This window comes from Panthera tigris, chromosome C1, assembly GCF_018350195.1.
Source record: "Panthera tigris isolate Pti1 chromosome C1, P.tigris_Pti1_mat1.1, whole genome shotgun sequence".
Classification (NCBI taxonomy): domain Eukaryota; kingdom Metazoa; phylum Chordata; class Mammalia; order Carnivora; family Felidae; genus Panthera; species Panthera tigris.
This window is the reverse complement of record NC_056667.1, coordinates 208,142,279-208,169,191: the sequence shown is the minus strand read 5'-3', so window position 1 is coordinate 208,169,191 and position 26,913 is coordinate 208,142,279. Positions and strand designations below refer to the sequence as shown.

The 26,913-nt window shown below is 43.5% G+C and overlaps 1 protein-coding gene and 1 long non-coding RNA gene across 7 annotated transcripts in view; one reads left to right on the top strand and one right to left on the bottom strand.

The window, feature by feature from the left end:
* The window catches only part of RHBDD1 (rhomboid domain containing 1), a 174,566-nt gene that overhangs the window by 62,422 nt on the left and 85,231 nt on the right, over positions 1-26,913 (bottom strand). Inside the window, exon 7 of one of the 6 annotated variants that reach the window (XM_042995516.1) lies at positions 11,142-11,666. The exons of 4 other annotated variants lie outside the window; for them this stretch is intronic. In XM_042995516.1, the coding sequence (XP_042851450.1) occupies positions 11,659-11,666 (8 nt within the window). In that variant the 3' untranslated portion in view covers positions 11,142-11,658. Of the gene's footprint in view, positions 1-11,141; positions 11,667-24,528; positions 25,045-26,913 lie in introns of those variants that run through there. One more of the 6 variants, XM_042995513.1, reaches the window with a different exon arrangement.
* On the top strand, positions 11,074-15,947 carry LOC122241038. Its single transcript, XR_006220963.1, has 4 exons — positions 11,074-11,148; positions 12,009-12,153; positions 13,473-13,661; positions 14,748-15,947. It is a non-coding gene; the product is annotated as an uncharacterized LOC122241038 (long non-coding RNA).

Sequence of the window (26,913 nt, the reverse complement as noted above, 5' to 3'; positions counted from 1 at the left end):
CTGAGAGATGGGTACTGGACGCTAGAGTGCCCTGGTGCTTGGAAATTCCTACGCAAATCACTTCCAGGGTAAACTCGTATTTATTTTTCAACCAACTGGGAGAATCAAATGACCAGATGTCTCTTTTGTAGATCTTCATTAACGAACAAGAGACCTGACAGAAGTCACCACCTGGATTCTCGGGACTCAAAGGCAGCAACACTCACACAATATTATGGGGTCAGGTCCTGGTTAAGCTTCACCGCATTCACGCTCTATGCTCAGCACTGTGTCCCGAGACCTGAAATTCCGCGGACCGACACTGAAAGGACCCTGTGAGTCAAATGTTAAGTGCAGTAAAATTTGGTGTAAAGGAAATATGCTCTCAAATGTCAGTTCTATTGGGGTGATGATCCACCCAGTTTCATAATCTCTGGTTAACTAGAAAACTCACAACTTCTTCCTCCTACTGCCGACAGCTGACGTTTTATTGTGTGCTTACTACGTGTCGGGTATGGAGTTAAGCATCTGTGACGATGAGGGACAAGGGGGGGGGGTGTGGCTCACCAGTCACAGCCAGGAGAGGACACAGTTAGTGTCCTCATTTCCATCCCTTCTAACCTCCTTTATTTTGGTTTAGAGTTTGTAATTTCTAATTCCCGCAAAGTCTTGAAGGCTGTCTGAAAATTTACTAATTTGTCTCTCCCCTCTTTCCTTAATTAATACAACCGACATTAACTGAAAACATGGACTGTGTGTCAGGCACCATTCTAGATTAAGGAAGAATAAGGCACAGTTTCTTCTCTTGAGAAACTCACGGAAGCCTAAGATGAATAGGGCTATATGGTTTAAATGAGTGCATATATTCACATCCATGAGACCTATGCGCTAAAGCCAATATTAAACGTGTGTAAAATTTCTAAAGCTAATGAAGCTACTTAGTTAGACACCCCCCTCGTTTTACAGATCCTGAAACAGGGTTCAGAAAAGCTAAGAAACTTGCCCAAGTCCCTCAGCTAGCCTCCAGTAACTTTGTGGTTGTTGCTGTGGTGGTGGTTGTGAAGATTTTGTTTTTAAGTAATCTCTACAGCCACCGCGGGGCTCAAACTTACAACCCCAAGATCAAGAGTCCCGTGTTCTACCGACTGAGCCAGCCAGGTGCCCTGCCTGCATGAACCCTGGAACTGGAACCCGGCCCTCCTCATTCTCATTGACTACAGACACACCTATGATTCGGCGCATCAAACACTGTATGGGCTCCAACAAGGTTTCCAGCAAGAAGGGTCATTCCAATGGCTCAGGGGGCCATAAGGCATTGCCAGTCTTGCTCACATAGCACATAACTTGACTGTGTTAGAACAGTGGCTTCTCTTTGATGTAGGCCCACAGACACGCAAAACATGCAGTTGGTGGGTGGTTAACCCTCCATCAAAGAGTTCTGTGTTCCTCCGACGGACTGCTCCTCCCACCTGGTTCAACAGTGAGCAAACAGCCCAGCTAATTTCAATCCAAACTTCGGACCTATATTTGGCAGCAAAGTATGTTTAGAACTTTGCAGGGTTGGCCATGCAAGGGTCGGAATCCTAACTATTCAAATTGTTACACCCAGTTGTGCAAAAGGAGCCTTTGACTCTGGCCACTCGTCAAGGCCTGTGATACTGGGTAAGGACGCAAGAGTGTGGCAAGGCTGTGAGTCAGCCTCCCCACCGTCCCCTCAGATCCTCAAGCCTAGCACATGCCAGCAGCCATTCTCCTACCTAGTGGTCAACCTGGACAAAAAGGCTCTCAGGAGGGAGCAGCTGGAAGGGTCAACAGTCAGGATTATGATTTTAGGACAGAAAACTCTACTGGCCTTACAGTTGTTCTAAGGCTCAGACAAATGCTGGAGAGGGATGTGATCTGTGGCAATTATGCCCGTGAATGAAGCAGCTCCACGTTCTTCCCAGTTGATTTTCACTCCATAAGACAATAACAATGACAATCACAAGACACCTGGCAGTGTTAAGAATCACCATCTCTAGAACTTTTAGGCTTGTTTACTCATGGTCTAATATACCACCCTCTCTAAAGAGAAAACAGTTCAACTATAAAACATTAGAAAAGTTCTTGCTGGGGTGCCTGGGCGATTCAGGATTCTCTCCCTCCCTCTCTCTCTCTTGCTATCCCTCCCCTGCTTGAACATGCGTGCTCTCTAAAAAAATTAAAAAGTAAAAAGTTCTTGGGGCGCCTGGGTGGCTCAGTTGGTTGAGCTTCCGACTTCGGCTCAGGTCATGATCTCACGGTTCGTGGGTTCGAGCCCCGCGTCAGGCTCTGTGCTGACAGCTTAGAGCCTGGAGCTTGTTTTAGATTCTGTGTCTCCCTCTCTCTCTGACCCTCCCCCACTCATGCTCTGTCTCTCTCTGTCTCAAAAATAAATAAACATTAAAAAAAATTTAAAAAAAATAAATAAAAAATAATAAATAAAAAGTTCTTGCTGAACAGGACTGGGCAGGGAAGAAAGAGTAAACGGGACAGGAAACATCTAGCAACTGCTTTGGGAAATAATCCCAAAGCCATGGAGCTTTAAATAAATAAATACCAACCTTCCAATGGGGATAGTTTTGGGTAAATGGCAAAGCACATGAGGAAGCTGAGTAGAAAAGGGCATATGAAAATTCCACCTTCCTGACTTCCTTACACAACGAGGCCAGACGTTTCCCCTCAGGCACCCACTTCTTGGTCACCAACATCTCCAACACAAAAAAACACCTCAACATTTTCTTGAGTAATTATATTCTTAAGTTGATGTCAGGCAAATCTTGTTCTTTCTCTGGGGAGAATATGCTTTGGGATTCTTGCCACAAATGAAAATGCCCTTGATGAGTTTAGGAACAGCTCCCTTAGGAACCATATAGATCTAGGGGCTCCTGGGTGGCTCAGTTGGTTGATCGTCTGGCTCTTGATATCAGCGCAGGTCTTAATTTCAGGGTTGTGAGTGCAAGCCCCCTGTCGGACTCCACGTTGAACGTGGAGCCTACTTTAAAAAAACACGAAAAAAAAAGAACAATGCAGATATATCCATACATGCAAAAAGGCAATACTGAAAGTGAACGAGGGGTGCCTGGGTGGCTCAGTTGGTTAAGAGTCTGACTTCGAGTTGGGTCATGACCTCACAGTTTGTGGGTTCAAGACCTGTGTCAGGCTCTGGGCTGACAGCTCAGAGCCTGGAGCCTGCTTCGGGTTCTGTGTCTCCCTCTCTCTCTCTCTGCCCCTCCTTCACTCATGCTCTGTCTCTCTCTGTCTCTCAAAATGAATAAATGTAAAAAAAAATTAAAACAAAAAAAAAAAAACAAAAAAAAAAAGGAAGGTGAACGAGAGTCCCTGGGTTGAAGTTCAGGGAGGAACCACCATGAGGAAGGACAGTGCCAGAGGGCACAATACAAACTCAAGAAGGGTTCTACATCTGCTTATTCTGAAGTCCAGGCCCACCGAGAGATTTGAAAAGAAATACAGAAAAATACCATAGCAGTGGAGAAACTGAACGTTTACGTGCTCAATCTTTATGCTCTAGGCTTCCTTCCCCATTGTAGGCGTTAGTTTATAAACAGAAGGGTTGTCTTTTGAATACACAAGGTCACGTGTGCATGTACATACAATCCAACCAAAAACTGAGTAATAAAAAGAAAAGACATTTCAAATATACGTCACCAAAGGGACCCCAAGGAGCAAGAGACAGACCTCTGGACTCCAGGGACGAGTCTGTTCTGGTCACTGTGATGTTGCTAGTCCAGGTGGCCAAGGAGTATTTGCTGAATGACAGAATCCCGAAGGATTTTCATGGATGGAGGACAAGTTCCAGCATTTCTGCCCCGAACTGGAAACTCAGCCCATCAAGCAGCATTGCAAGTTTTTGAGTTTAGTCCAAGAGAGGCCTGGAGGCCTCTTAAAGAGGTCCGTCACGGCCTCTGGAGGCCCTGGGGCTCCGTGAGGAGCAAGGACTCCCAGTGCCCACCCACATAAGTGTGGACCCCCTTTTCTAGGGTGAAATCAGGTCTGAGGAAGAAAAAAAAGGGCTTTTTAGACAGTCCTAGTATCTCCCCTCCTCATTTAGTCCCTTTGTATTTCTTTTTTTCATCAGGAGGGGGCGCTCTCTCTCTCTAGCTTTCCACCATGTTCAGTAGGTCACTTGCTACCAAACCCTAGAGCTTTGAAGAAAGATGAAGATTCATCTTCGAATGAAACAAAGTCACACAGTTGTATGTCTTAATGTATCTGAAATGATACAGGGTGAGGCTTCCAAAAGTAAAAGCCCACAAAGGTCCTCAGACATCCCCGCATGACTGACAGGACATCCCTGTTCTCACAGAGCTTACCGTCTGGTGCGGTCAGAGGCACACATCAACAGCCGCCATCTCCTTGTGAAATATCTAAGAAAATAACTCCTCTGAACCTCAATCTCCTCGTGAAAAAATAACCGACCCAGACCCCGAAACCACTTCCTTCAGGGCAGTTTTGAGGATGAAATTCAAAACAAAAAAGATGGGAAAGTATTTCGCAAGCTCGAACTGATGAGAAGTAAAAAGTTTTAACTTCTTAGATCTTGGTACCTCCAGGTGGTAAATGTCTCTTACTGTGTCTGCTGCTGCACCTGCTACCTACAAAGAATCAGTGCTCAGAACAGACAAATCTCTACCAAACCCTAAAAATAAGGCTTCTACAGGTGTCCTTCTGCAGCCAACAGACGTTCCTGAGGGACAGACACACATAAACCAGGATGCTTCATGCACAGACAAATCTTGGTTCATATCACGACGCTCCGAAGAGTCAGAGGTTTAAACAAACAAAATCTTACTTTGGGAAAAGAAATGAAACCATTTTTCAACTAGCTTCAGTCCTAAGCAGATACCACCATTTATTTGCCCTAGGAATGAGAAGCCATGGACTGCTCCTAAATTCAATTGTACGTCTCTCTTTTGCAGACATTTTATTAAACACCTAAAGCCTCCCAGCCGGCAATGCTAGTAGGTAAAAGGGGAAAATGAACTCAGTTTTGGAAACAAAGGATCACATGACATAGTTTGGAAATCTATCCTTGGAGGCGATCTGGTTCTATTATTTGTCCTGTTTTTTTCCTCTATTCTTTTTTGTGGGCACCCTTCTGGGGAGCAGTGTGGGAGAGGGCTGGGGTGGGAAATGGCCAGGTTAAAAGCAGCCCAGGCACTGAAGAAGGATAACATTTAGAAATCTCTGCAAAGAGAAAACTGGCTGCTTCGAATGTGTTAGACTAGACCCTCCTTCTGGCTGCAGGGCTCCCTCTGGGTCTCACCGCAGGATGTGTGTTAAGATGATGTGCAGCGTGTTTAAATAAAACAAGAAAACAAACCAAGAAAAATTTAGCCTTATGAAGAAGGAAAATCGCCTAAAAATACTTTACTACGACTTCAAACATGAAATCACATTTACAAAATAACATTTTAATGACTTAGGCATAAATGACTCAGGAACATATGGATTAAATTTCCTTCAAAATGCATATGGCTTGAACAATTAGGGGGACTTGCTTGGCAAAAATTAGCTTGGTTTGTAGAGCACAGCTCTGGAAAAAGGAAAAAAAAAAAAAAGAAGTGTGTCAAATGGCACTCACTGTAGCGTCCCTTTCTGGTGCTTTCTTTGGTGACTGAGTCAATTGGCTACAACAGCCATTACCTAACAAACTTGGAACAACTTTCTTGGAAATGGTTTAACTCTTTTTCCCTATTTAGGCAAAGTATTCAATAAGTTTATAATAAATGACTCTCCTTCACCCCCAATATTGCATCAAAAATAAAGGCCCACTTCTGCAAAAAAATGTTGAGCTGTCTTAGGCCCAGAGCAAATGGCTGCTGGATCTTTTCGATAATAGGGATTTAACATTTTGGGATGTTAAAACAGGGATGTTTTTATTTTGTTTTAGTCTATTTGGAGTAAAGACAGTACCTTTTCCCCCCCAAAATTAACGATGCAAATTTTAGGCAAAGCCCACAATAATCAGGTTCTGTTTTACTTGCCCAACCTTTTTTGTTTTTTCACTCAACTTCACATGCGAATACTACCACTGTCTCTGTAAAATACCTTAGCATTCATAGTGTTTACTGGTTCCAAAATGTATCCTCAAATACCATCTCATTCTATCCTAGGGGGCAGTCATGATGAGCATTCAAAATATTTTAAGATTAAAACAATTTTTTTTTCCTCTTTATTTATTGAGATTGAGAGAGAGAGAGAGAGAGAGAGAGAGCGAGCGAGCAGGGAGAGGCAGAGAGAGAGGGAAACCCAAGCAGGCTCCATGCTGTCAGTGCAGAGCCTGATGCAGGGCTTGAACTCATGACCCATGAGATCATGACCTGAGCCGAGATCAAGAGTCGAATGCTTAACCAACTGAGCCACCCAGGCGCCTCTCAACCTATTTTTTCGATAAAGAAACTGAGAGCTGAGGTTCAGATCAAGGTCATAAAGCACCAACCAGCCATTATGCAAACATCAGCTGTACATTCCTATCTTGAAATCTTTTATTATTCATTTTTAGTAATATTTGGTAGTGGCACTCTCCAGAATGCCTAGTCCCTTTAGAATACTAGAATCTCTATGCTTCAAGGACCGGAACAAATGCCACACCTTTCAAGATATGACCCTTGAACACCCAGTCTCTAAGTGTGATGGTCTTTTTTTTTATTGTGTCAACTGGGCTCATCTATGGTCTCCAGTTACGTAACCAAACACGAATGGGGGTGTTGTTGTAAAGGTATTCAGCAGATATGACTAAAGTCCATAATCTTTTGACTTTTAAGGGAGATGATTCTAGATAATCGGGGTGGGCCTAATTCAGACAGGCCCCAAAGACCAGAGCTGAAGTTTCCCTGAAAAAGAAGGCATTTTCACCTTCTTTTAGCTTTAGCACGTGCCCGAGAGTTTGCAGCTTTAGCACGTGCCCGAGAGTTTCAGCCCACCCGTCCTGCAGGCCTGCCTACAGATTTCAGACTGGTCTGTGCAGCACCCTCAGGTGCATGAACCAATTCCTTGCACTGAACCTCCTAATATATGTCTCCCACTGGTAGTTTCTCTGGTTGACCTTGACTAATTCCCCAGGTAATTCTCCTTCTCTGTTCCTATCATTTATATAATCGCCAAAACCATTTGTACTGTAAGTTCTTTGTAGTCAGGCCCAGATCTCAGACATCTCTGTAAGCCACAGCACTTAAGTCTTACATATGAATAAATATTCCCTGGAAGAATTAGATTATGTAATGCAAGAACAGAAGGGACAGTGCTTCATCCTCCTGTGAAATAAGTAAACCTGATTCCAAAATGCTCATGGGGAAACAGGACAAGCCAAGGAGAGTCATAGCCTTACAGGTGATTTCACCAAGGAGACTGTTTCTGTCACCTACCAACAGGTTACCAGTTTCTGCTCACTGGGCACGACAATCTTATGGGTGCAGGACATTTAAGATTCCTGGGCCCGAAGCACTAAATGATGATCACAACCTTTCTACTCACCCCATCAATGCAACAACTAAAAAGCTCTCACACATTTCCCAATGACCCCCCTGCAGGGGGCATACTGTGCCTTTCAAAAATTACCTCCGTAGCATTAAAACAATGAACATTTATCAAAATACAGAGTAAAAAATTATGCTAAGAATAGCTTCTTCTAAAACAAATGGCAGTTATGGATCAGAAAAATGAAAGATACTAACAGGTTATCATGAATGCCAAAAAGTAATCACATTCAGAAAGTCAGAGGCAGGATACGATTTCTTAACTTTAGGTACTTTATCCAGGCTAAGGATATAAATTATTTTTTATTAATTCAACAAGTTCTTAGGAGCCCTTCTGTAAGCCAGGAAGTATTTGTTATGAGCTCATGAGAAAACAGCTAGGAAGACCTTCATGGAGCACATAGGGTATATCGTTGGGATGTTAAAATATTAGTTATGTGGCGTGCACAGAATTCATTCTCGGGGACCTGGGGGCCTCACAAAGAGCTAATCTACCTTCTACCTCACCTTCTCAAAGTGATTTGTAGACCGAACTCAGAGCATCACCCGGGAACTTGTTAGGAACGCAAAAATTCTCGGACCCCATCCCAAACCTGCCGATTCAGGAACTCTGGGGAGGGGGCATCCATCCTGCTTGGCACGTTATCAGAGTCACCTGCAGAGCTTGATGGAACAGACTGCCAGGTCTCACCCTGGTGTTTCTGGTTCAGCAGGTCTGGGGGGAAGTCCAAGAATCTGTATTTCTAACAAGTTCCCAGGACCCACTTTGAGAAACTATGCTCTACATCTGCCCTAGTATGATGGCCACTGGCCACACGTGGCTCTTCACATTTAAATGAATTCAAACTAAGTAGAATCAAAATCCAGTTTCTCGGCTGTATTAACTACACTAGTCTCCCACTCATCCGTGGTTTTGCTTTCTGCTGTTTGGGGTGCCCGTGGTTAACCATGGGCACGAGGCAGATGATCCTCCTCTGACATATGGCCAGAAGGTCAAGAGTAGCTTAAGGCTACGTCACTCTCCTCACTTCATCTCATCAATAGGCATTTTATCGTCTCACATTCATCACAAGCAGGGCGAGTACCAGATATTTTGAGAGAGACCACATTCACATAGCTTTTTATTAGTCTATTGTTACAATCGTTCTCTTTTACTATTGTTGTTAATCTCTTGCTGTGCCTAATTTCTCAATTAAACTTTATCATAAGTATGTATGTATAGGAAAAAACAGTACATACGGGGTTCAGTACTATCTTTGGTTTCAGACATCCATGGGGGGGAGGCCTTAGAATGTGTCCCTCAAGGATAAGGGGGAACTCCGATACATTCCAGGGGCTCAGCACATCCAGCGACTGGTGACCACACTGGACCCTGAAGATACAGACCGCACTGCAGAAAGTTCTGTTGGACAAGGCTATTCTGGAGTTACTGACGAGCCCATGCAGGAGGACCCTTCCATACATAGCCAGGTACCAGAAGCAGAGAAAAGACCAATTTCACATATTAACCTTACAGTGGAAAACACAAGGCCAGATGGTCCAAGTCAAGGGGAAAACTGTTTTGCGAGTGAGCTGCTTCTCACATGGGTGACTCACTGTAGCTCCAGGATGAGAAACATCAGGGGTTTATTTACGTAACACCAGCTAAGGCTGGAGAGACCAGTAGGAGTAATGCAGTCTGTCAATGATCATGTTCCTTTTCCTTAGCTCTCAGGGGTAGAGGTGGGGGTTAAGAAACTCAAGCCTTTAAAAGCACAGGGCTGGGGAGCCTGGGTGGCTCAGTCGGTTAAGCGTCCGACTCCTGACTTCATCTCAGGTCATGATCTCATGGTTTGTGAGTTCGAGTCCCACCTTGGGCTCTTCACTGACAGTGGGAAGAGTCTGCGTGGAATTCTCTCTCTCCCTCACTCTCTGTCCCTCTCCCACTTGTGCTCTTTCTCAAAGAAAAAAAAAAAAGCCCTTAAAAAAATAAAAGCACAGGGCCTCTGTTTTAACTCTGATGGAACACGAGACAAAAGCAGAATCTACCTGGAACCGGCAAATGCTCACTTCCTGAAGCAGCTCTTGTCAATTCCATTGCTGACCTTGGCCTCGCTAAGTCCAGGGACCATTTCTCAGTTGTCACCCTACAAGTACTATGAGGGGCATTTGGTGCGGCTGAGCACTCCTCCCTCTTGACTTATCCTCTAAGAGCCACACTCTCTTCTCTACTTTCTGCCCACTTTGTAGCCCCTTCTTCTCACTCTCCTTTGCTGGTACCTTCTTTTCTCTCCAAACTTCACGTCGGAGACCCGGCACTCAGTCCTTGATCCTCTTTTCTATTTACACTCACTTCCTTGGAGACTCCATCCAGCTTCATGAAATTTAACTATCACTTATACCTCACTGATGACCTGAAAACAGGTCCTGTTTCCAGACCGCACCTAGCATCTGGCCTCATACAAACACACCTCCTCACTGCCCCCACATGGAGCTCTCACAAACCTCTTACTCCCTGCAAGTCCAAGACTGAACTCCGTGCCCCGCCCCGGCCAATCTGTTCTCTGTGTTCAGGTGAATGGAAGGGAAACTCCAGCTTCCCAGTGCCCTCAGCCAAAACATCACTCCCTTCTCCCTCCTCTTTCTCTTACAATCACAACTATCCTGCCAAAAACTCCTTCTGCGCCACCTTCAAAATGTATCTAGAAGCTGACCCTATCGCTGCTCTGACCCAAGGGCCGTTCTGTCATTGGGTTTAGGGTCCACCATCTTGAGACTGCTGCCTTAATTACATCTGTAAAGGCTCTTCCTCCAAATACACTCTGATGGGGTCTTTTGGGGGTTACCACTCAACTCACTATGCTGGCCCACAGCAGCCCAGGTGATCTTTCAACAAGTTAAATTATGTTAGTCCGCTGCTCAAACTTCTCTAGTGGTCCTATCTCGGACAAAAACAAAAGTCCTGAGACTGGCCTAAAAGGCCCTACATCATGTGGCCCTTTTACCTCTGCATCCTTACCACCTACCTTCTGGGGACAGAAGGCACTGGCTCAGACTAGTGCACATGGAAAGAAGTGGAAGAATGTGAGCCACGTTTTGAGTTAGCACCAAGAGCACTTGGTTACTGACAACAATTAACAAGGAATGAGTCGGGGAAGTGGGAAGGTCTGACAAACTCAGTTTCATGTGGTCTGCATCTAAGAGGTCCTTGAGTGGGCTAGACATAATTTCAGAAGCTCAGGAAGAGATCTGGGCCGAGGAGATAAACGTGCAAGTTGCCGGCATATACACAGTAACTGAAGCCTTGGGAGAGAAGAGAACACCCAGAATGAAGTCATTAGGAAAACCGGTATTCAAAAGTCAAGTGGAGCAAGGAGGCCAAGGAAAGAGGCCAGAGTAGCAGCCGGAAAGCCAGGGGAGTGGGCACTGGGGGAAAGGGAGGCAAAAGGCAGGGTTTCAAGAAGGGGCGATTATGTCTGGCAAGAAAACGCAGGGAAGAAAAATGACCCCGGGTCTTAGCAACACTGAGGTTGCTGGAGAACTTGGCTAGAGCTGTGTGATTAGGGTAACGGCAGCCATGAGACGATCGAGGAAGTGGACGCAAGATTCAGAGTTGAAGAAGTGAAGACAGTAAGCAATTCGCTGGAGGATGTCAACGGGAAGAAAGAATGGGGTGAGTGAAAGGCAGCCGTGTTACTGCTCTCTCCTTTTGGGATGAGGCAGGAGAGAGGCTAGCATATGTTTCGCTGTTGATAGGAAGGATCCAGTAGAGGCCGACGGGAGAAAGGGATAATCAGTAGCAAAAGATTTTCCTGAGAAATTAGGAATTCTTTGATAAGAAGGAGACCTCCCTGCCCAGCTGTCAGAAGGGATGAGTTAAGTATGGGGATGGGTATAAGTAAGTCTGTAGCCTTCTTGATGGGAGCCGGAAGTCATCACCTACAGGTGGATTCTATTTTCTTCAAGCAGTCAAGGCCAGGTGGGATGTTGACGTGCATTTGTAATAAGCTCAGGCTCCTCTATTGGGTCACGTTCTCCAATCAGACTCGGCTGCCAGATGGAGGCTCTGAGAAGCCTGGTGGCTGGGCTCATCCCAGCCTGTGCTTGCTTCCAGATAGGTGGAAGAAGGACGAAGCAGCAAGGGCGTGGGTAGTATTTCTAAGACGGTACTTGAAACAAAGGATCAGAAATCTAAGCAGGGCAGGGAGGAAAGATAAGGAATTAATGTAGTGGACTGAAAACGGGGACAAAGAACACTGAGGCAGACTAGTCAGAACATTAAGGTCACCTGAAAGTGGTTGAAACTTTACATATTTAAATCCACGAATGCTAAGAGCCCAGTATATTTCACATGAAATATATTTCTCTTAAGTTTGTTTATTTATTTATTGAGACAGAGAGAGAGAGAGAGAGAGAGAGAGAGACAGAAAACCAGTGGGGGAGGGGCAGAGAGAGAGGGGGAGAGAGGATCCCAGGCAGGCTCTGCATTGTCAGCACAGAGCCCGATGCCGGGCTCGATCTCATTAACTGCAGGATCATGACACGAGCTGAAGTCGGACGCCCGACCCACTGAGCCACCCAGGCGCCCCACAAAGGTGTTTTGGATACAGCTACTTTACTACCGAGTGCCACTCTACTTTCTAACAAGGAGGACCAAAGGGACCTTGCCTTTGAAGAGGTAAGAAGGAGGGACCGCAATTCGAGAAATATGATTCCAAATCTCTATTTCACACTATTAAATTACTTCTAAGTGATGCGCCTTATTAAGTTGACTACAGCTGTTTCTTATTGACTATTTAAAAAAAAATTTTTAATGTTTATTTATTTTTGACAGAGAGAGTGACAGAGCATGAGTGGGGGAGGGACAAAGAGAGAGGGGGAGACACAGAACCCGAAGCAGGCTGCCAGCTCTGAGCTGTCACCACAGAGCCCGACGTGGGGCTTGAACTCACGGACTGTGAGATCACAACCTGAGCCGAAGTCGGACGCTCAACCGACTGAGCCACCCAGGTGCCCCTGACTACAGCTGTTTCTATGCGAGTGTCCTACATGCAAGTTTTACCAGATTTCTTTTTTAAAGCTATTCTCCATGCAGTGGCTCTCAACTAGGGGTGACTGTGCCCCCCCCCCCCCCCCGGAGACCATCGATCAAGTCTGGGGATTTTTTTGGCTGTCACAACTAGGGGGAACGGTGCACTGCAGCCAGCGGGTAGTGGCCGGGGGCTGCTCTTCATTCTACGATGCACAGGACAGTCCCATGCCACCCAACAAGGAACTATCCCACCCAAAATGGCAAGAGTGCTAAAGAAAACGCCAGCTATTTACAACAAAGAGGGCTCAACTGTGGATCAAAGTAACTAACAAACTATCTTCAAATTTTCTGTACCGGAAACATAACAGCGGCCTAAACAAAACCAACTTCGTTTTCAGAAAAGGCATCAAAGTAAGCACACAAAAAGGTGCGAGGTTTAGATGCATAAGAAAGCCTCTGGATATGCTGGACTTTTCCCCCCATCCTCGCCTGGCTTCCTCATTCCCTTGTTCCTCTCTCTCCTGCATACTGGAGAATTAACTTCCAGTGATAAATTAATCTTGACAAAATTCCTTTACCAGAAGTAAATGTGAAAGTCTGAAGAATTTAGTAAGACGGCCTTTTGCTCGTATATAGAAATGATGAAAGACCAGGCCGCGGTAAATTCCAAGCAGAGTAACATAATGATAGCAAATTTATGAATGGGTCTTCTTTTCACAGTTCTACTGTCAAGGCTAATTACTTGTATTAATTAGGACTGTCAACACATGAATATGCTTGTTGAGGCCGCTTCCTACGGTAAAATATGAGACTTGTAAATATCAAGACACTTGGAAAGATGCAAAGACTCTTCATTTATTAGCAGCTCTAAATGATGTGGAAGCTCCTCTGTACCATGAGCCTTGGGAATTGACTGTAAATAGATTCCTGGTTAATGAATTTGCTGTTTGTTCTTCCTTGCTCAGGCATTACTCCCGGTGTAGCCTTTGGATCACACAGCCAATACATCACTGCTTTAGAAGGACTGTAGGAAGGCTAAGGAGAGAATTCCTCCCGTTGCTGGAAAACTAGAAAGGACAACCAGGACAGTTGAAGGGAACAGGAGGGAGCAGAAGCAGAGTCTGACCACCACTTTTAACTCTATGTGACCCTGGGTAAGTGGGTGAGTGACTTAGCCTCTCTGTGCCTCGGTTTCCTGACCTGAAAAATGGAGATAGAGACAGAACTTGTACAGAGCCGTGGTGAGCCTCCAAAGAATCAATATACGCAAGGGGCTCAGAGCACCACCCAGGCGGAGTCTGTCCTGGCTGTAACCGTTTTCATAATCACGGCTACCTGGGATCGGGGTAGAAGCAGAGTGAACGTTCCAAGGAGATCCTTGGAGTAACATGCAGTTATGAAGTGCTTCGGAGTCAGACAAGGGTCTGGATCATACCCCGACTCTAGTACATTTAATTTCTGAGCCTCGACTGTGCCAGTCTCCTGAGTTCTTGCAAAAAGTAAATGGAAAAGGAAAATGTTTGTAAGGTACTTGCTTATGCCTGGTACCTGAAAGGGGCTTGCTAAATGCTAGTGGCTTCAGTGTTCATTACCAGTATAAGCTTTTTGGAGAAATCTCCGAAATTGAAATGGATGCCAAAAGAAAAGACTTCGGTAAGTGATCTAAGAGAAGTGGGGAGACAAAACACTTGGAAAAAGAGAGAGGGAAACAAAGTGGCCAGAAGAGGTGGCCCCTTCCGCGCCAAGTGCCCTTGCGTTCTGTCTCAGGCGGCTACACCACAGCGTCATGAGCAGGGCCTAACTCCCTCGCCACAAAATCCCCATAAACCCCTCAGTTACCCTGCTCGCTGGTGAAGGGGAGGCGGCTGCGATTCCAACAGGGGCCCGACTGATTGCAAAGCCCAGACCTTGTTGAGGTGGCAAGGCAAGGATGCAAAGGGCTTCCTCGCAGACTGAGGGGTCTGCAGATCCTACGCTCTTTCTGCTTTTTCCTTTTTCTCCTTTACACATAAAAAATAGTAATCAAATTCTTGGTAGGCAGAGCATGCTCTGGCTGGTCGGCTAAGCTTTACCCGATGACTACCATAAAATGCCATAAAATAATTTTAAATCGAGGTCAGTTCATCAAGTCACTTCAGTTTTAATCCCCTTAAGTACCAACTTGGCAACAGTCCATAAAAGACGAAATTATTCTGTATTTTGTTTGACAAGGTCCTTCAACAGACGTCTCTCCCTGACAGTGTGAAGATGGCCTGTCTCGTGGGTGCTGCAGGGAACGCTTTGGGAATGACTTGAGAGGGTGTCTGCTAAGGTCCCTCCTGATTCAAAGATCTTCTATCTCTGAATAGAGCAAGATGTCCATACTATGAATGGTTTCAATCGAAAATCCGTTTCTGTATAAAAAATGCAAGATCAGACAATGTGGTAAGTCGACCCCTAATTTTGTCTTAAAAAATCATGCAGTACCTTAGAAACCAATCTGGCCAAAAGTTTATAACATCAAAATAATATATAAGGAGAAAATCTAGCTGCAGGATGTTCTGGATCCTTTCACAAGGATACTTGTTAAATACAGGGTAACAGAAAATCCACCGCAGTTCCTAGTGATGGAGTAAAAAGCAAGGTGATCCACACGGATCACTGGAACCTGCTAAAACTTATTTCAAGGACATGATCTCCCACCTCTACCCCAGTTGCTGATTGCTTTCAAAGCAAATGTAGGTACCAAAGGATCCTACTGATAGTCCTCTAAGGTAGTGGGGAATCTTTAGAAATGGTCACTATGTGCATTATTGCCCTGCGAAGAACTCGCTTTCTTTTCTGATGGCATATTATGCTTAAAAATGAATTTGCATGATATGGTAGAAACAGCTTTAGGTGGGGAGTGTAATGATGTGGGTTTCTGGCTATAGCCAATAACACCCTTTCCTCTGAGGGTGCAGGATGCCTAGGTGGTTAGGACCTGGCCATTCCTAACGCCCTTGCAGAGTGAAAGTCCCAGGAATAAGTATGTTAACAAGAACTCTGTGTGATTCTTCTAAGGTGAAACCACAGCCATGGGGCTCGTAGACTAACAGTTCTGCACTGTTTCTGGAAGTGTCAGCTGAGCTCTCTTTAAATGGCACAACCAAGCCGCCAGGTTCTAATCGTCTCTAATTGGTGATCTTGTGAACTGCAACTTCCCTTACCACTAAAAGGGCTGACGATATCATTCCTCTAATAAGAAACATGTTAAAAGGCAAAATAATAAAAAGAAAGCACTACGAGCAATAATCATGAAAATTCATTGCATTATGTTAACATTCCTCTTCAGTAAAAACTTGGGTCTAGAGAACAGAATAAACAAAAGCCAAACATGTTACTTTCCAATTTGTTAACTGCATGATTTCCAATAAGAATTGGTATGTGATGAAAGATGGGCTTAATGGTTCCTTTTTTTTTTTTTTGTCATGGAGACATGTCAAGAGAGTATCTTCCTTCCTTCTTCCCTCCCTCCCTCCCTTCCTCCTTTCCATCCTTCCTTTCCCTCCTTCCCCTCCCCACACATTCCCAACCAGCAGTCCCCTTTTTGTTTATTAGCAAGTGTCACCTAGATAATAGCTATTCTTGCTGATGCCTTGCTAGTTGCCTCCCTCCACACACCTTCCTCTTTCTCCCACCTGACCTAGTTCTCTTAAGGAAGGAAATGTGGTCTTATCTTCATTTTGGAGGAAGAGGGGGCAGCTGTCTTGCTCATGTTTGGCACAATATGGGTTTTCCATATATTCTAAAAGTCATATACAAAGAAATTAGAAATCTAGGTACTATTGAAATGGGTGGGATTATCTGTACCTCCAGCTTAAAAACAAAAGTGCCCACTGTCTTTTGCTAGAGCTCCTTAAGAGTGAAGCAGAGATAAATGGGAACCTCTCACCTTGATCCTCAAGTATGTCTCCATCTAAAGGCTAGGGGAGCTTACAACGCAATCCCAGTGCCTGGGCCCATGCAGGCATCTCTGCACACTTCTTCACCCCAACCCTAGTGGTGGCGGATTCTGCCTGGTAATTTAAAAACCTCCCCAGGTGATTCTAACAAGCAGGTGGCTGAGTACCAACAAAATCTCTGAAACATCTCCTCTAGTTACTTAAATAGTCGTCAACTGTATGTTTGGTCTTTCTTGAATTACAGTCCTTGGATGCACTCACAGTCACCATTCACTTACTGAAACGCACTGGATAACAATGGTTATTCTGTTTTCAGAAACCAAGTGAGGTCACTGCAGTTACCAACATATTCAGTTCTCCTGGATGTCAGTGAGCTGTCTCCTTCTCAAAAGTCCACTCTCCTTTATTCTTAATGCTGCCTTTCCTGTCTTTCCACTGAATTGGAAGATCCCATCTATAGTTAGCTGAGTGTTACCTGTGGGGGGCGGGCATTTTTGAATTTCATATCCCCTGGACTCTCACATGTATCCACTGAAGGCCTTGAAAACACTCAACCATGAAATTTGTCACACAAATTCCCATACAAAGCTTAAAGTTGACCAAGAAGACATTAATTAACCTCTACTTGGAAAACTTCATTGGAAACTTGATGAATATTTTACAGAACTCTAATTCACTGAAATTTCTAATTTTATTCCAAAGGAATGAGTATAAATACAAAAGTTCACCGAGCTAGTAAATAGAAGTGTTTCATAGAAAACTAGAGTGCTATTATTGTGATTTAAAATATGATGATAATCCTACCAATACACTATGAAAGGCAAAATAACGTAATGATTAAGTACATAGACTCTGGAACTATAGGCTCACATCGTGGCTCTACCATTACCAGCTGTGTGACCTCGGTCAGCCTCCCTTTGCTTTACTCTTCTTTCAAAAAGATAAATAGTAAAACTGACTTCATTGTTGTTGGATTAAAATGAGTGTATACATGCACACACATGGATGCATATGCATAGGTCACTTACAACGGTGCTTGTCATGCTGTGACTCACTTAAGTTCCATCTTTTCCCCGGCAGCCTGATCCCCACACGGTGATCTTAAAATCCATATCTGAAGGGCACCACATCTGAAGGGCTCAGTTGGCTGAACATCCGACTTCAGCTCAGGTCATGATCTTGTGGTTTGTGGGTTGGAGCCCCACATCAGGCTCGCTGTTGTCAGCCAGTCAGCAAAGAGCCCGCTTCGGATCCTCTGTCCCCCTCTGTCTGTCCCTTGACCCCTGCGCTCTCCCAAAAATAAATAATAAAAGAAAATCCATATTTGATCTTATCGCTCACCTACTCAATGGCTTCCACTGTCCCCAGGGCCAGGTACAAAATCCTTAAACACAGTGTAGAGGGCCTTTCACCACCTGATTCCCGCCCATCTTGCCACTTGGGGCCCTACCTGAAAAATATATTGCAGCCCCAGCCAACTTAGTTTCTCCAACAGGCCATCATCTTATCTCAGGGTCTTCATCTATTTTCTCTGTGCCCCTCTTGGTTCAAACCCTTCAGTACTCATCACTTTCAGAGGAAAGCCAAAATCCTGAGATGGACCATAGCCTAGAACACACTAATTCAAATTTAGAGTCAATACCCAGGTTGCCCCCAAACTTAGGAATCATACATTCATTCATAGGAGAAAGGAGGCTCACTACCTGGGTACCCCATCTGCCGATCTTTAAGACAATGAAGGTGATGGCAGATTGTTATGATGTCACTACAGCCACACAGGAGGAAGACCCGTGAATTCTGAGTTTAGAGTAAATGGCATCCTCTCTGTATGCCTCTGTCTCCTGTTTGCTCTAGGCGCAATTTTTATTTCCATTTTAAGTTGTTATTTCTCTATTTGTGTAACTGCAAAGAGCAGAGGAAGATACGCTTTTTCAGCAAATACAAGTCTGGGGGTTTTTAAGGACAGTGCTCACTTGATCTCATTATTCTGCCAGTTAATTGACAGGAAAGAATGTCCTAATTGCTCATTAACTCTGAAGATGTCCCCCTTGTATGGTGTCAAGGTCTTAGAGACACAGGGTATACAGCATCTGTACAAACTGCTGCTGCTTTGGGGGACAAAGCGTAAGTTTCACACAGCTAAAAAAAAAAAAAGAAAAAACAAAAAAAAAACCCAAAAAAAACCCCAACAGATGTTTTTGATTTTGGCTTCAAACAATCTTATCTATAATGGAGTAGAATTTGGTGGTGAGTTATTTTCTCCTTGAGCTAATAAGATGAACCACACTGCTGATTAAATACTGTTTTCTGGGGCCCCACAGTTTTTCACAGCCATTGTTTATGGAAATGATTCCTGGTTAGATGGTAATCTGCCAAAATGGCAATGGATTTTTAAAAGGTTCTCCAAGAAAGGTACTCCTCAAAGAACTTCCGCTTCTACCCACCCCTGGGTCCCCATATGCGGGACTGTGATGAGTAAAACCGTAACAGAACAAAGCCATCAACACAGGCACTGCTCAGGCCCCCTTCTTCAAAGCGCACAAAGAAAGCCAGAATTGCTCTAAACAGCTATGCCCACATACTAAGAAGCCTGGTTTACATGCCTCTGTGATATATAAAACATTAAAATGATAATTGGCAAATAATTAGGGATACCAAGGGCTAGGAAATGTCATAACTTGACAACGGTCATCGTGTCAAAATTATGCTCAAAACGGGACTTACTGGGCCCGAGTTATCTAAGTCAGGGACTTATTTCCCTCTGCACCCGCAAATGTCCCACCGAAAAGCATCCTCTATTCCACAGTAAATTACTTGGGGTTTAAAATGTATCTTTGTCACAGCAGTGTGTGCCAAAAGAAGGGCCCTGCTAACCCCCAGAGACACAGCTTATTTAAAGTTATAATGAAGACAGCAGGTGCTCTATGCAGATGTCACTTCTTCTAGGAGACACTTATTAAACACTTTATCTCCCTTACTGTCGCTGGGCTAGCTACATTTTATGTTCTTTCAGCATCACCGTAGCCAAAAGCAAACTGTTTCCTTTTAGTCTCACTGAGCTGAAAATTAAAAACTACTGGGCTTTGGGTTGTTTAGGGGGATTTGCAAAGAATTCTAAATGTAGTGATTCAAGAGTCAACCCATACTGTTTTCTAGTGACACAAAACTGTATTTTGCAATAAAACAACACTCTCCCACGGAAAGCATGCCAGACTTCTTTCCCTGGTGACCCAAACCTCTGCGTTCCAACCACCACACATCCTTTTGTTCAGAGGAAGTGGAACAGATAGGAAAGGACCCCACTCGAGAAAATGTACGAAGCTTTCCATTTCGCATACTGTCAGGTAAAATGGAACTGCCTGGGGCCATGGTTCCGAAACTCTGTGCTAAAGCAGCCTCAGAGTAAGATAGAATCCAGTATGTTCTGGAACCTTAAGAAAGAAGTCACTGCAGTAGCCAGGAAGAGCTAGCTACTACTAATGGGAGCAGTCGGCCTTCTTGCCTAAAGTGTGTGGATCACTTCAGCCTGGAAGGTCCAGAGTAGGGATGGAATGGGAAAGGTGGTAAGCAAGAAGGAAAAGAGGAGACTGGATCTGGAGGGATCTGGGCTCTGCTCAGTCTCCTCCATCACTCTGACTGCCCATGAGTAGCCTGCGGAGGCTGGAGGTGAATGAATGAGGTGTGTCTGCCCTTCTCCGCAACAAACAACCTGAAGCCTTAGACGGAATGGGGCCGTGGAGAACATCAGAGAAGAGCATGGCTAAGCGTGAACAGTTTTAGCAATGCCCAGATTCATTTTAATAATTTTTTTTCCTTATAAAGGTTCTACATGATTTTGGAGAAATTTTTGAAAAGGGAGTTAAGCCAAAATAAGAAAATAAAAGTCACCATAATCTTATTCTTGAGAAACAAGGGTAAGCGGCATTTTGTTAAATATCATCCCCATCTTTTTTACGGTACATTCACTAGGTCTTTTTAATGGCTGAGTATTATTCTATATCATAATTTATTTGACCTGTCCCTTCTCATGGCATGATTAGGCCATCTGCAATTTTTCCAAAGCAGATGATTACAATGTAATTTTAATCAGCTTAATATTTATAGTAATCTTCCTAATACTGCACAGTTTTGGTCCTGTGTTACAATAAAAATAGATTTATGTAACACAGATGTGGCACAGGAAGATTTCTGGTCCCTAACTGAGATTCATGAAGATATATAAATACATAGTATGCATGACTCTCACATCTGGCTCTCCGTAACTAAATACAACAGAATTATAAATAGTTCTGGACCCTTGGAGAACCACCATGTGATGAAACTAGACCACTGTGAAAGCCATTTGTGAGTCTACAACAAATGGAAACCAACATATGACTTGATTTTTCTTACTAGCAACACAACACAACACGACAAAATGGAAGGAAGACAGCACAAGTCTAAGAGGGCTTTGAGAGGCAGAGTGGATGACACTGGAAATTCTCACGGGAATAATTCCCACTCCTAAGGAGCAGGAGAAATGTGTGACAGCCTGATGTCAAATTCTGATGTCTTAAGCCACACCTAATGTGAGCACATGCATTCCTTTTTGTTCTCAATCATTTCTCTTCTAAAAGGAAAGTTACCAGGGGTGGCTGGGTGGCTCAGTCAGTTGAGCTCAGGTGACTTTGGCACTGCTTTGTCCTATTCTTTGTCATTGACTTTGAAAATAATCTAAATAAATTAAGCAAAGGATCACAATAATATATCCAAGATTTAATCCCGAGGTCATGATCTCGCAGTTCAGGGGTTCGAACCTCACATCGGACTCTGTGCTGACAGCTCGGAGCCTGGAGCCTGCTTTGGATTCTGTGTCTCCCTCTCTCTTTGCCACTCCCCCGCTCGTGCTCTGTCTCTCTCTCTCTTCCTTAAAAATAAACATTAACGTTTTTTTAAAGGAAAGCTACTGAACAAAAATAGAGCCCTATTAAAATGAATGATGCAAATATCCTTAATTAAAATGTCACTGATGTTTCTATATTAAAAACAGTATTTTTACGTTCATATCCTATACATTTTGGTAAAAACGAATGACAGCTCAGAAGATTATTTATGATTGTCTACAGTAAGCACTTTTTTTTTTTTTTGAGTGTGTGTCCTTTAAGGTACCTGAGGTGCAGGTTTCTTGTGCAAGAGGGAGTTCTTTCCCTACAAAACAAACATTTATTTTCCAATTTTTAAACCAATCTGGATCTGTTGCTTAAACAAAAACCAAAACCCAACCAAATGACAGGCTTGGCCAATCATAGATGGACAGGTGAAGAAGACGGTGAGGGAAATGTCACTGTTATTCTGGAAGTAATACAGTCTTTCTAAAGGGCGTAGCCACACCCCCCTCTGTTTTCAGGGTTCTGAATTCAGGAACATCACATCAGCCAAACCATCTCCAAGAATACAAACCTAACTCCAGGTCAGTTAGGTCTTGACTATATGGAGAAAACGTCTCTCCTGTCAACAACAATTCAGTAGCAGCCTAGAAATGCTTCTTCTAAACAGGCTCTGTTGGTAAGACATAAAAGTGTCCCAACTAGTGTCCCTTCTTGTCTGGTGTTTACCACTTAGAATGTGACCCTGGGCAAGTCATTTAACTTCTCTATGCCACTGCTTCACAATCTGAAATAACAGAGATAATTGCAAATGCTTATTTCTTAGGGTTCTGTGTGGGTATGTGAACCTTCCTCGTCCCACGGAGAGGCACTTAATTCTTGCTGACTTGGAAAGAATTTCACCACAACATTTGCTGTGGTTTCTTCTGGGTGCCTATGTTATGGGTAGCTGCAAGGGTACACCTCAAATATTACGTGGTTCTTCTCTGGGTGCTGGGGTTATGGGTTCTTTTTTTGTCTTCTTTTCTCATTTGTATTTTCCGCAGTGAACATATATTGCTTTTATAACTAGAACAACAAACGTTAACCAAATTCTCAAGACTGTTATAGATGAGCTCAGTTAGCCATCATCACTGTCTTAGGTCCTCAACACAGTCCACCTCAGGACATCTGGAATTCAGGTAGAACTTCCAGAAAAGGAGTTGAGTGCTGACCATTCTGATGGCGAAACAGAAGCAGAACCACGCAGCAATCACGGCACACATCTTACCAGATGTTAGCACACGTACATCAGAGCCGTTTGTCACACTTTATCATCTGTCTCCCTTCCCTCGAAAGTCAGGTGGACTCTGCCCCTGGTGACAGAGAAAAGCTGAAAAGTCTGTCTGTAGTCAAGCCTACAAAGAGGATGTGAAAACTCACTCAGAGATTCAGCTTTAGGGCGGACTCATGGGAGCTCTAGAAATGTGGCTCCAATCTAGCACCTTCCAGGGAGGTCTTGACTCCCCGGTTCCTCCCACCTGCCTACTTCACACCTGCATCCCCAGGGCAGGACACTGTCAACCATAATCAAGGCCAAGTTAACAGACATGTATATAGATGGTGATGGGATATTAAGTCTCTTGGCTTCTCTTAGACTGTTTCCTCATTGGGCAAAATCAGGTGTCAGATATGATGCCTCCTAAGGTCCATGCCAGCATATCACTGTTACATTTGAAAATGGCACTGCTTTGTCCTAATTCTTTGTCATTGACTTTGAAAATAATCTAAATAAATTAAGCAAAGGATCACAATAATATATCCAAGATTTAATCCCCAAGATTTAAACTAAAGTCACATGCTTAATATGCTCAGCAAAGGTGGCTCTTTACGAATGCCAAACTCATCACTGGCGTCAGTTAAACTCAAAGATGAAGAGGAAATATTAAGATACAGTTATGAAAAATGTTAAATGTAGTCACTGTGATGTGCAATTACAATGCTTAAAGAGGAATCAAAAAGGCTCAAATAAAGAGAAAATAAAATCCAATTCACTGAAAACATCAACTAATGAGTCTATGAAACAAAGTCTGGGCCTTCAGCTAAAAAAAAAAAAAAACAGAGTGTTTTGTATTATATTTTAGTATAAATAAGTGGGATTAGAAATTTCCTCATACTCTCCATGCTTTGATTAATAAGAATTTAAGATCCACTGTAATTTTAAAGCACTATTTGATATCTCTTTTCCAAATTAATACACTTTATAGAAATAATGTCTATATTAATAGTTTTCTACAATTATCTGATTTTATGGGACACTTACTGTACACATAACTTCTGAGATTAAAAACTGTATATAGATAGCTTGAGTATACAAATCATTGTATCAGTAAATTTGGTGGTCTACAGAATTCTTACATAACTTAGGTAGGGAATGATGATGGTTTTGCTGAAGAGGAGAATTTCACAGATGGGTAAGTAAAATGACCAACTCAAAAGTTACTACATGGCTTTCGTGGATCTAATACACACAAGAGGCTCAAATACAGACTTGCTGAGTAACAGCATGAATAATGACCCTGAGGAACATGATGAGGGTCCTGGGTAATATTCCTGACACCGTTAAGATCTGGTGGCCCAGAAGTGGTCTCCAAGTATGGGAGAGGATGGAGGGGACATGGGCGGGTGGAACTGATTCATTACAATTCTGTTTATACTTTTATTGTTAAATCTCCTCATTAGCATCTGAATAATGCCTTTTAATAAACGATGATCGTGGGGGGTAGCGGCAGAGGAAAAATTATAAATACACATGTAACTATTACTGTCAAGATCCCAAATATGTTTAAATTTCATGTTATCTTTATTTCTATTTTATTATTTCAGTCACCGCGGGCTATGGTTAATATTTTAAAATCTGGGACTTCAAGAGAAGCCGGCTCCTTTCCCACCAGGGACGAAACAGAACTCGGGCCCACTCATGTTACGATTTTTCTTCCTGGCTGGGATACTCACGTGTTGTTTCACAGATTTTAAAACTCACGTGCTTATGTTTCTTTACGGGCACAATTTGACATCTAGACACAGTCTCGAATGTCAAACTTCACTCGCTGAAGTGAGTATCTCCCAACACAGAGCTGCAAGCAAGAACCATGATCCAAAGGAAGCGTTCTGCAACGAGACTGCTTTTAGACAATCTGGCAGATGGTACTTGTTCATTACACAGAAACTTGTCCTAGGAGAAAACACGCCAATTTACTTAAAAAAAAAAAAAAAAAGTTAAGTGGTCACACAGAATTAGCTGTACATCTCTGTCCTGGCCCGGAACGCCTCTGCCAAGCCAAGCAGGCCAGCCGTGAACATTTGCATACGTTAAAAACCGCCAACCGCATTATGCCTGCACTGGGCCAAGGAAGGATCATATAACCATGCAACTGAATGAGCCACCACCATCTAAGCCACGTATGTATCGATTCAGGTCTGCCACGGATGTCTGTGTGAGTTTGTCATCCCTAAACCCTGACACCCACGGGTCAAACACCAACATTCCTGACAGTTTCCCAGAAACTCCAGCTACACTCCTCCTACTCAGTCCATTGCCACAGAATAATGGAAAAGGAAGAGAGGACCCAACTCACCTCTTTATTGTAAAAAAATAAAAATAAAAACAGAGGTCCGAGGAGATTCAGTCATTCACACCTCAAGTAGAGCCAGTTAATTACTATGCCAGGACTGAAATGCAGGCCACTGGTGTTTTCCCATCATTTTCGCTTTGTACCACACCAGGAGAGATAAAAAGAATGAACATAATGCATCTGTTTTCCGCCAACATGTCCACACAATAAAGAAACAGGCTCTTATATACCTTGGTGTAGCTTCAGCAAGAAAGAAAAATTGTACAAGTCTTTTTTTTTTTTTTCTTTTTACCTAAAATGTGTCTCAATGGTCCCTACGAACACATGATGCTTACAAACAAGATTCAAAGATATTGTCAAATAATCTGTTAACCACAAAAGCACTAGATACTGATTTGGAACCCCAACATTTTTTTCTCCAAAATGGCTCCCCTGGCAATTTCACATCGAGAAACTCAGAGACAAAGCAGCAACCAGTTTCATTCTGAAGCCAAGACCTTTGTAGTATATCCACCATGGTTTCACATATGGCCAACCAGCAACCCCAACTGTATGGTGTGTGTGTGTCGGGGGGGGGGGGGTGACAGATCCGCCTGATTTTCACGAGAGCCAGAGTGTGATTGGGGCCATTTGCCTTTCAGAAAGAGTCTAAGAAAAGAAGCACAAGTTACTCTGCATGTCAGCAAGGATTTCCAGCTTTAACCAGTACACATGCTCCAGGCTGGCAGATAGAAGTTGAAAAGGACACAGCTTTGCACCCAGCCGCCAGCTGAACTTGGTGGCAGGCTATAAAAAAAAAAAAAAAAAAAAAAAAAAGGCACAAATTATACATAGAAGGATGTGGGGGAAGGGGGAGAAGAAAATGCAATGAGCTAATGTTCCCACTTGGCATCTGCCTTTTGACTCAAAGAAAGAGATGGCTCTTTTCCAAAATTTTTCTATTATTGTGCTATCAGCTGCCTCTTGGACGTGCTTATAAAAGCGGAGAATGCCAACAAAACAAGACAAGATTTCTGTTGATAGTAGTAAATGCACAAGCTCCTTGAAATAATAGGGATTTCGCTATTTCTCCTGCAAAGGCTACTTTGGGATTATTATTCCCGGCACGAGCTTCAGGACATGTACAGCCAGGTCCTGTTGAGGACTATGCGAACAGCAAATTCTGAAGTTAAAGAGGTGCTACCTTGATTCTTTAATTTCCTCCTCCAATATAATTTAACTAAAGAACAGTCTGAAACTGATTGGCACTGGATGTTTCTTGCTGGACTGGCATTCAACCAAATGAATTTCTATTAGTTGGCCCCTTCAAATCTCAGTATTGCTCTATTACACCAACTTCTTACTGTGAAAACTGGAAATCAAAGAGAAAAAATTAAGCATCCAGCTTTTTTGAAAAGGACTATAGATTCTACCTACTTCGTGAGGGAAAGATCTTATTCAAACGCACAAACACAAAAAGGTAACAAACAAATGTACTAAGAATGATAGATCCAAACTCCAGTGAAGAACCAGGAAAGCTTCCAGCTTCCCTTTGGGGTGTAGAAAGCTAGGGAAAGCATCACTCCTCTCCTTACAATAAACATAAATGCTGGCCAACCTGCAAGTTAATAACTTTTTCTTGAACCCATCAGAGAGCTGTGGCAGTAAAGCAGCTAAACAGAGTCTGAAAAGGTACCTGAGCACTTGCTCACCTAGGACGGACTCTGCTGGACACTCAGAAGAACTCGGCCAAAACCATGAACGGATTGCTAAAGGCTTAGTGTGAGCTAGCCAGAGAACACAGACTATGTTCACAGAACATATAACGCAAAGTGTACTGGGGGCTACGACATACAAGAGTTCGCGCCCACTTCTAGGCTCTTCTCGGAACCTCTTGTGGGCCTCCCCCAAGGGACAGGTGAGTCCACAGACAGCATCCTTTGTCATTCCTGGTTCAGTCCTGGGAGAATGAAGAGCAGTCAGGCCAGGAAAAGTTTGTAAAACAAAAGGCTGCTCAGATCCTTC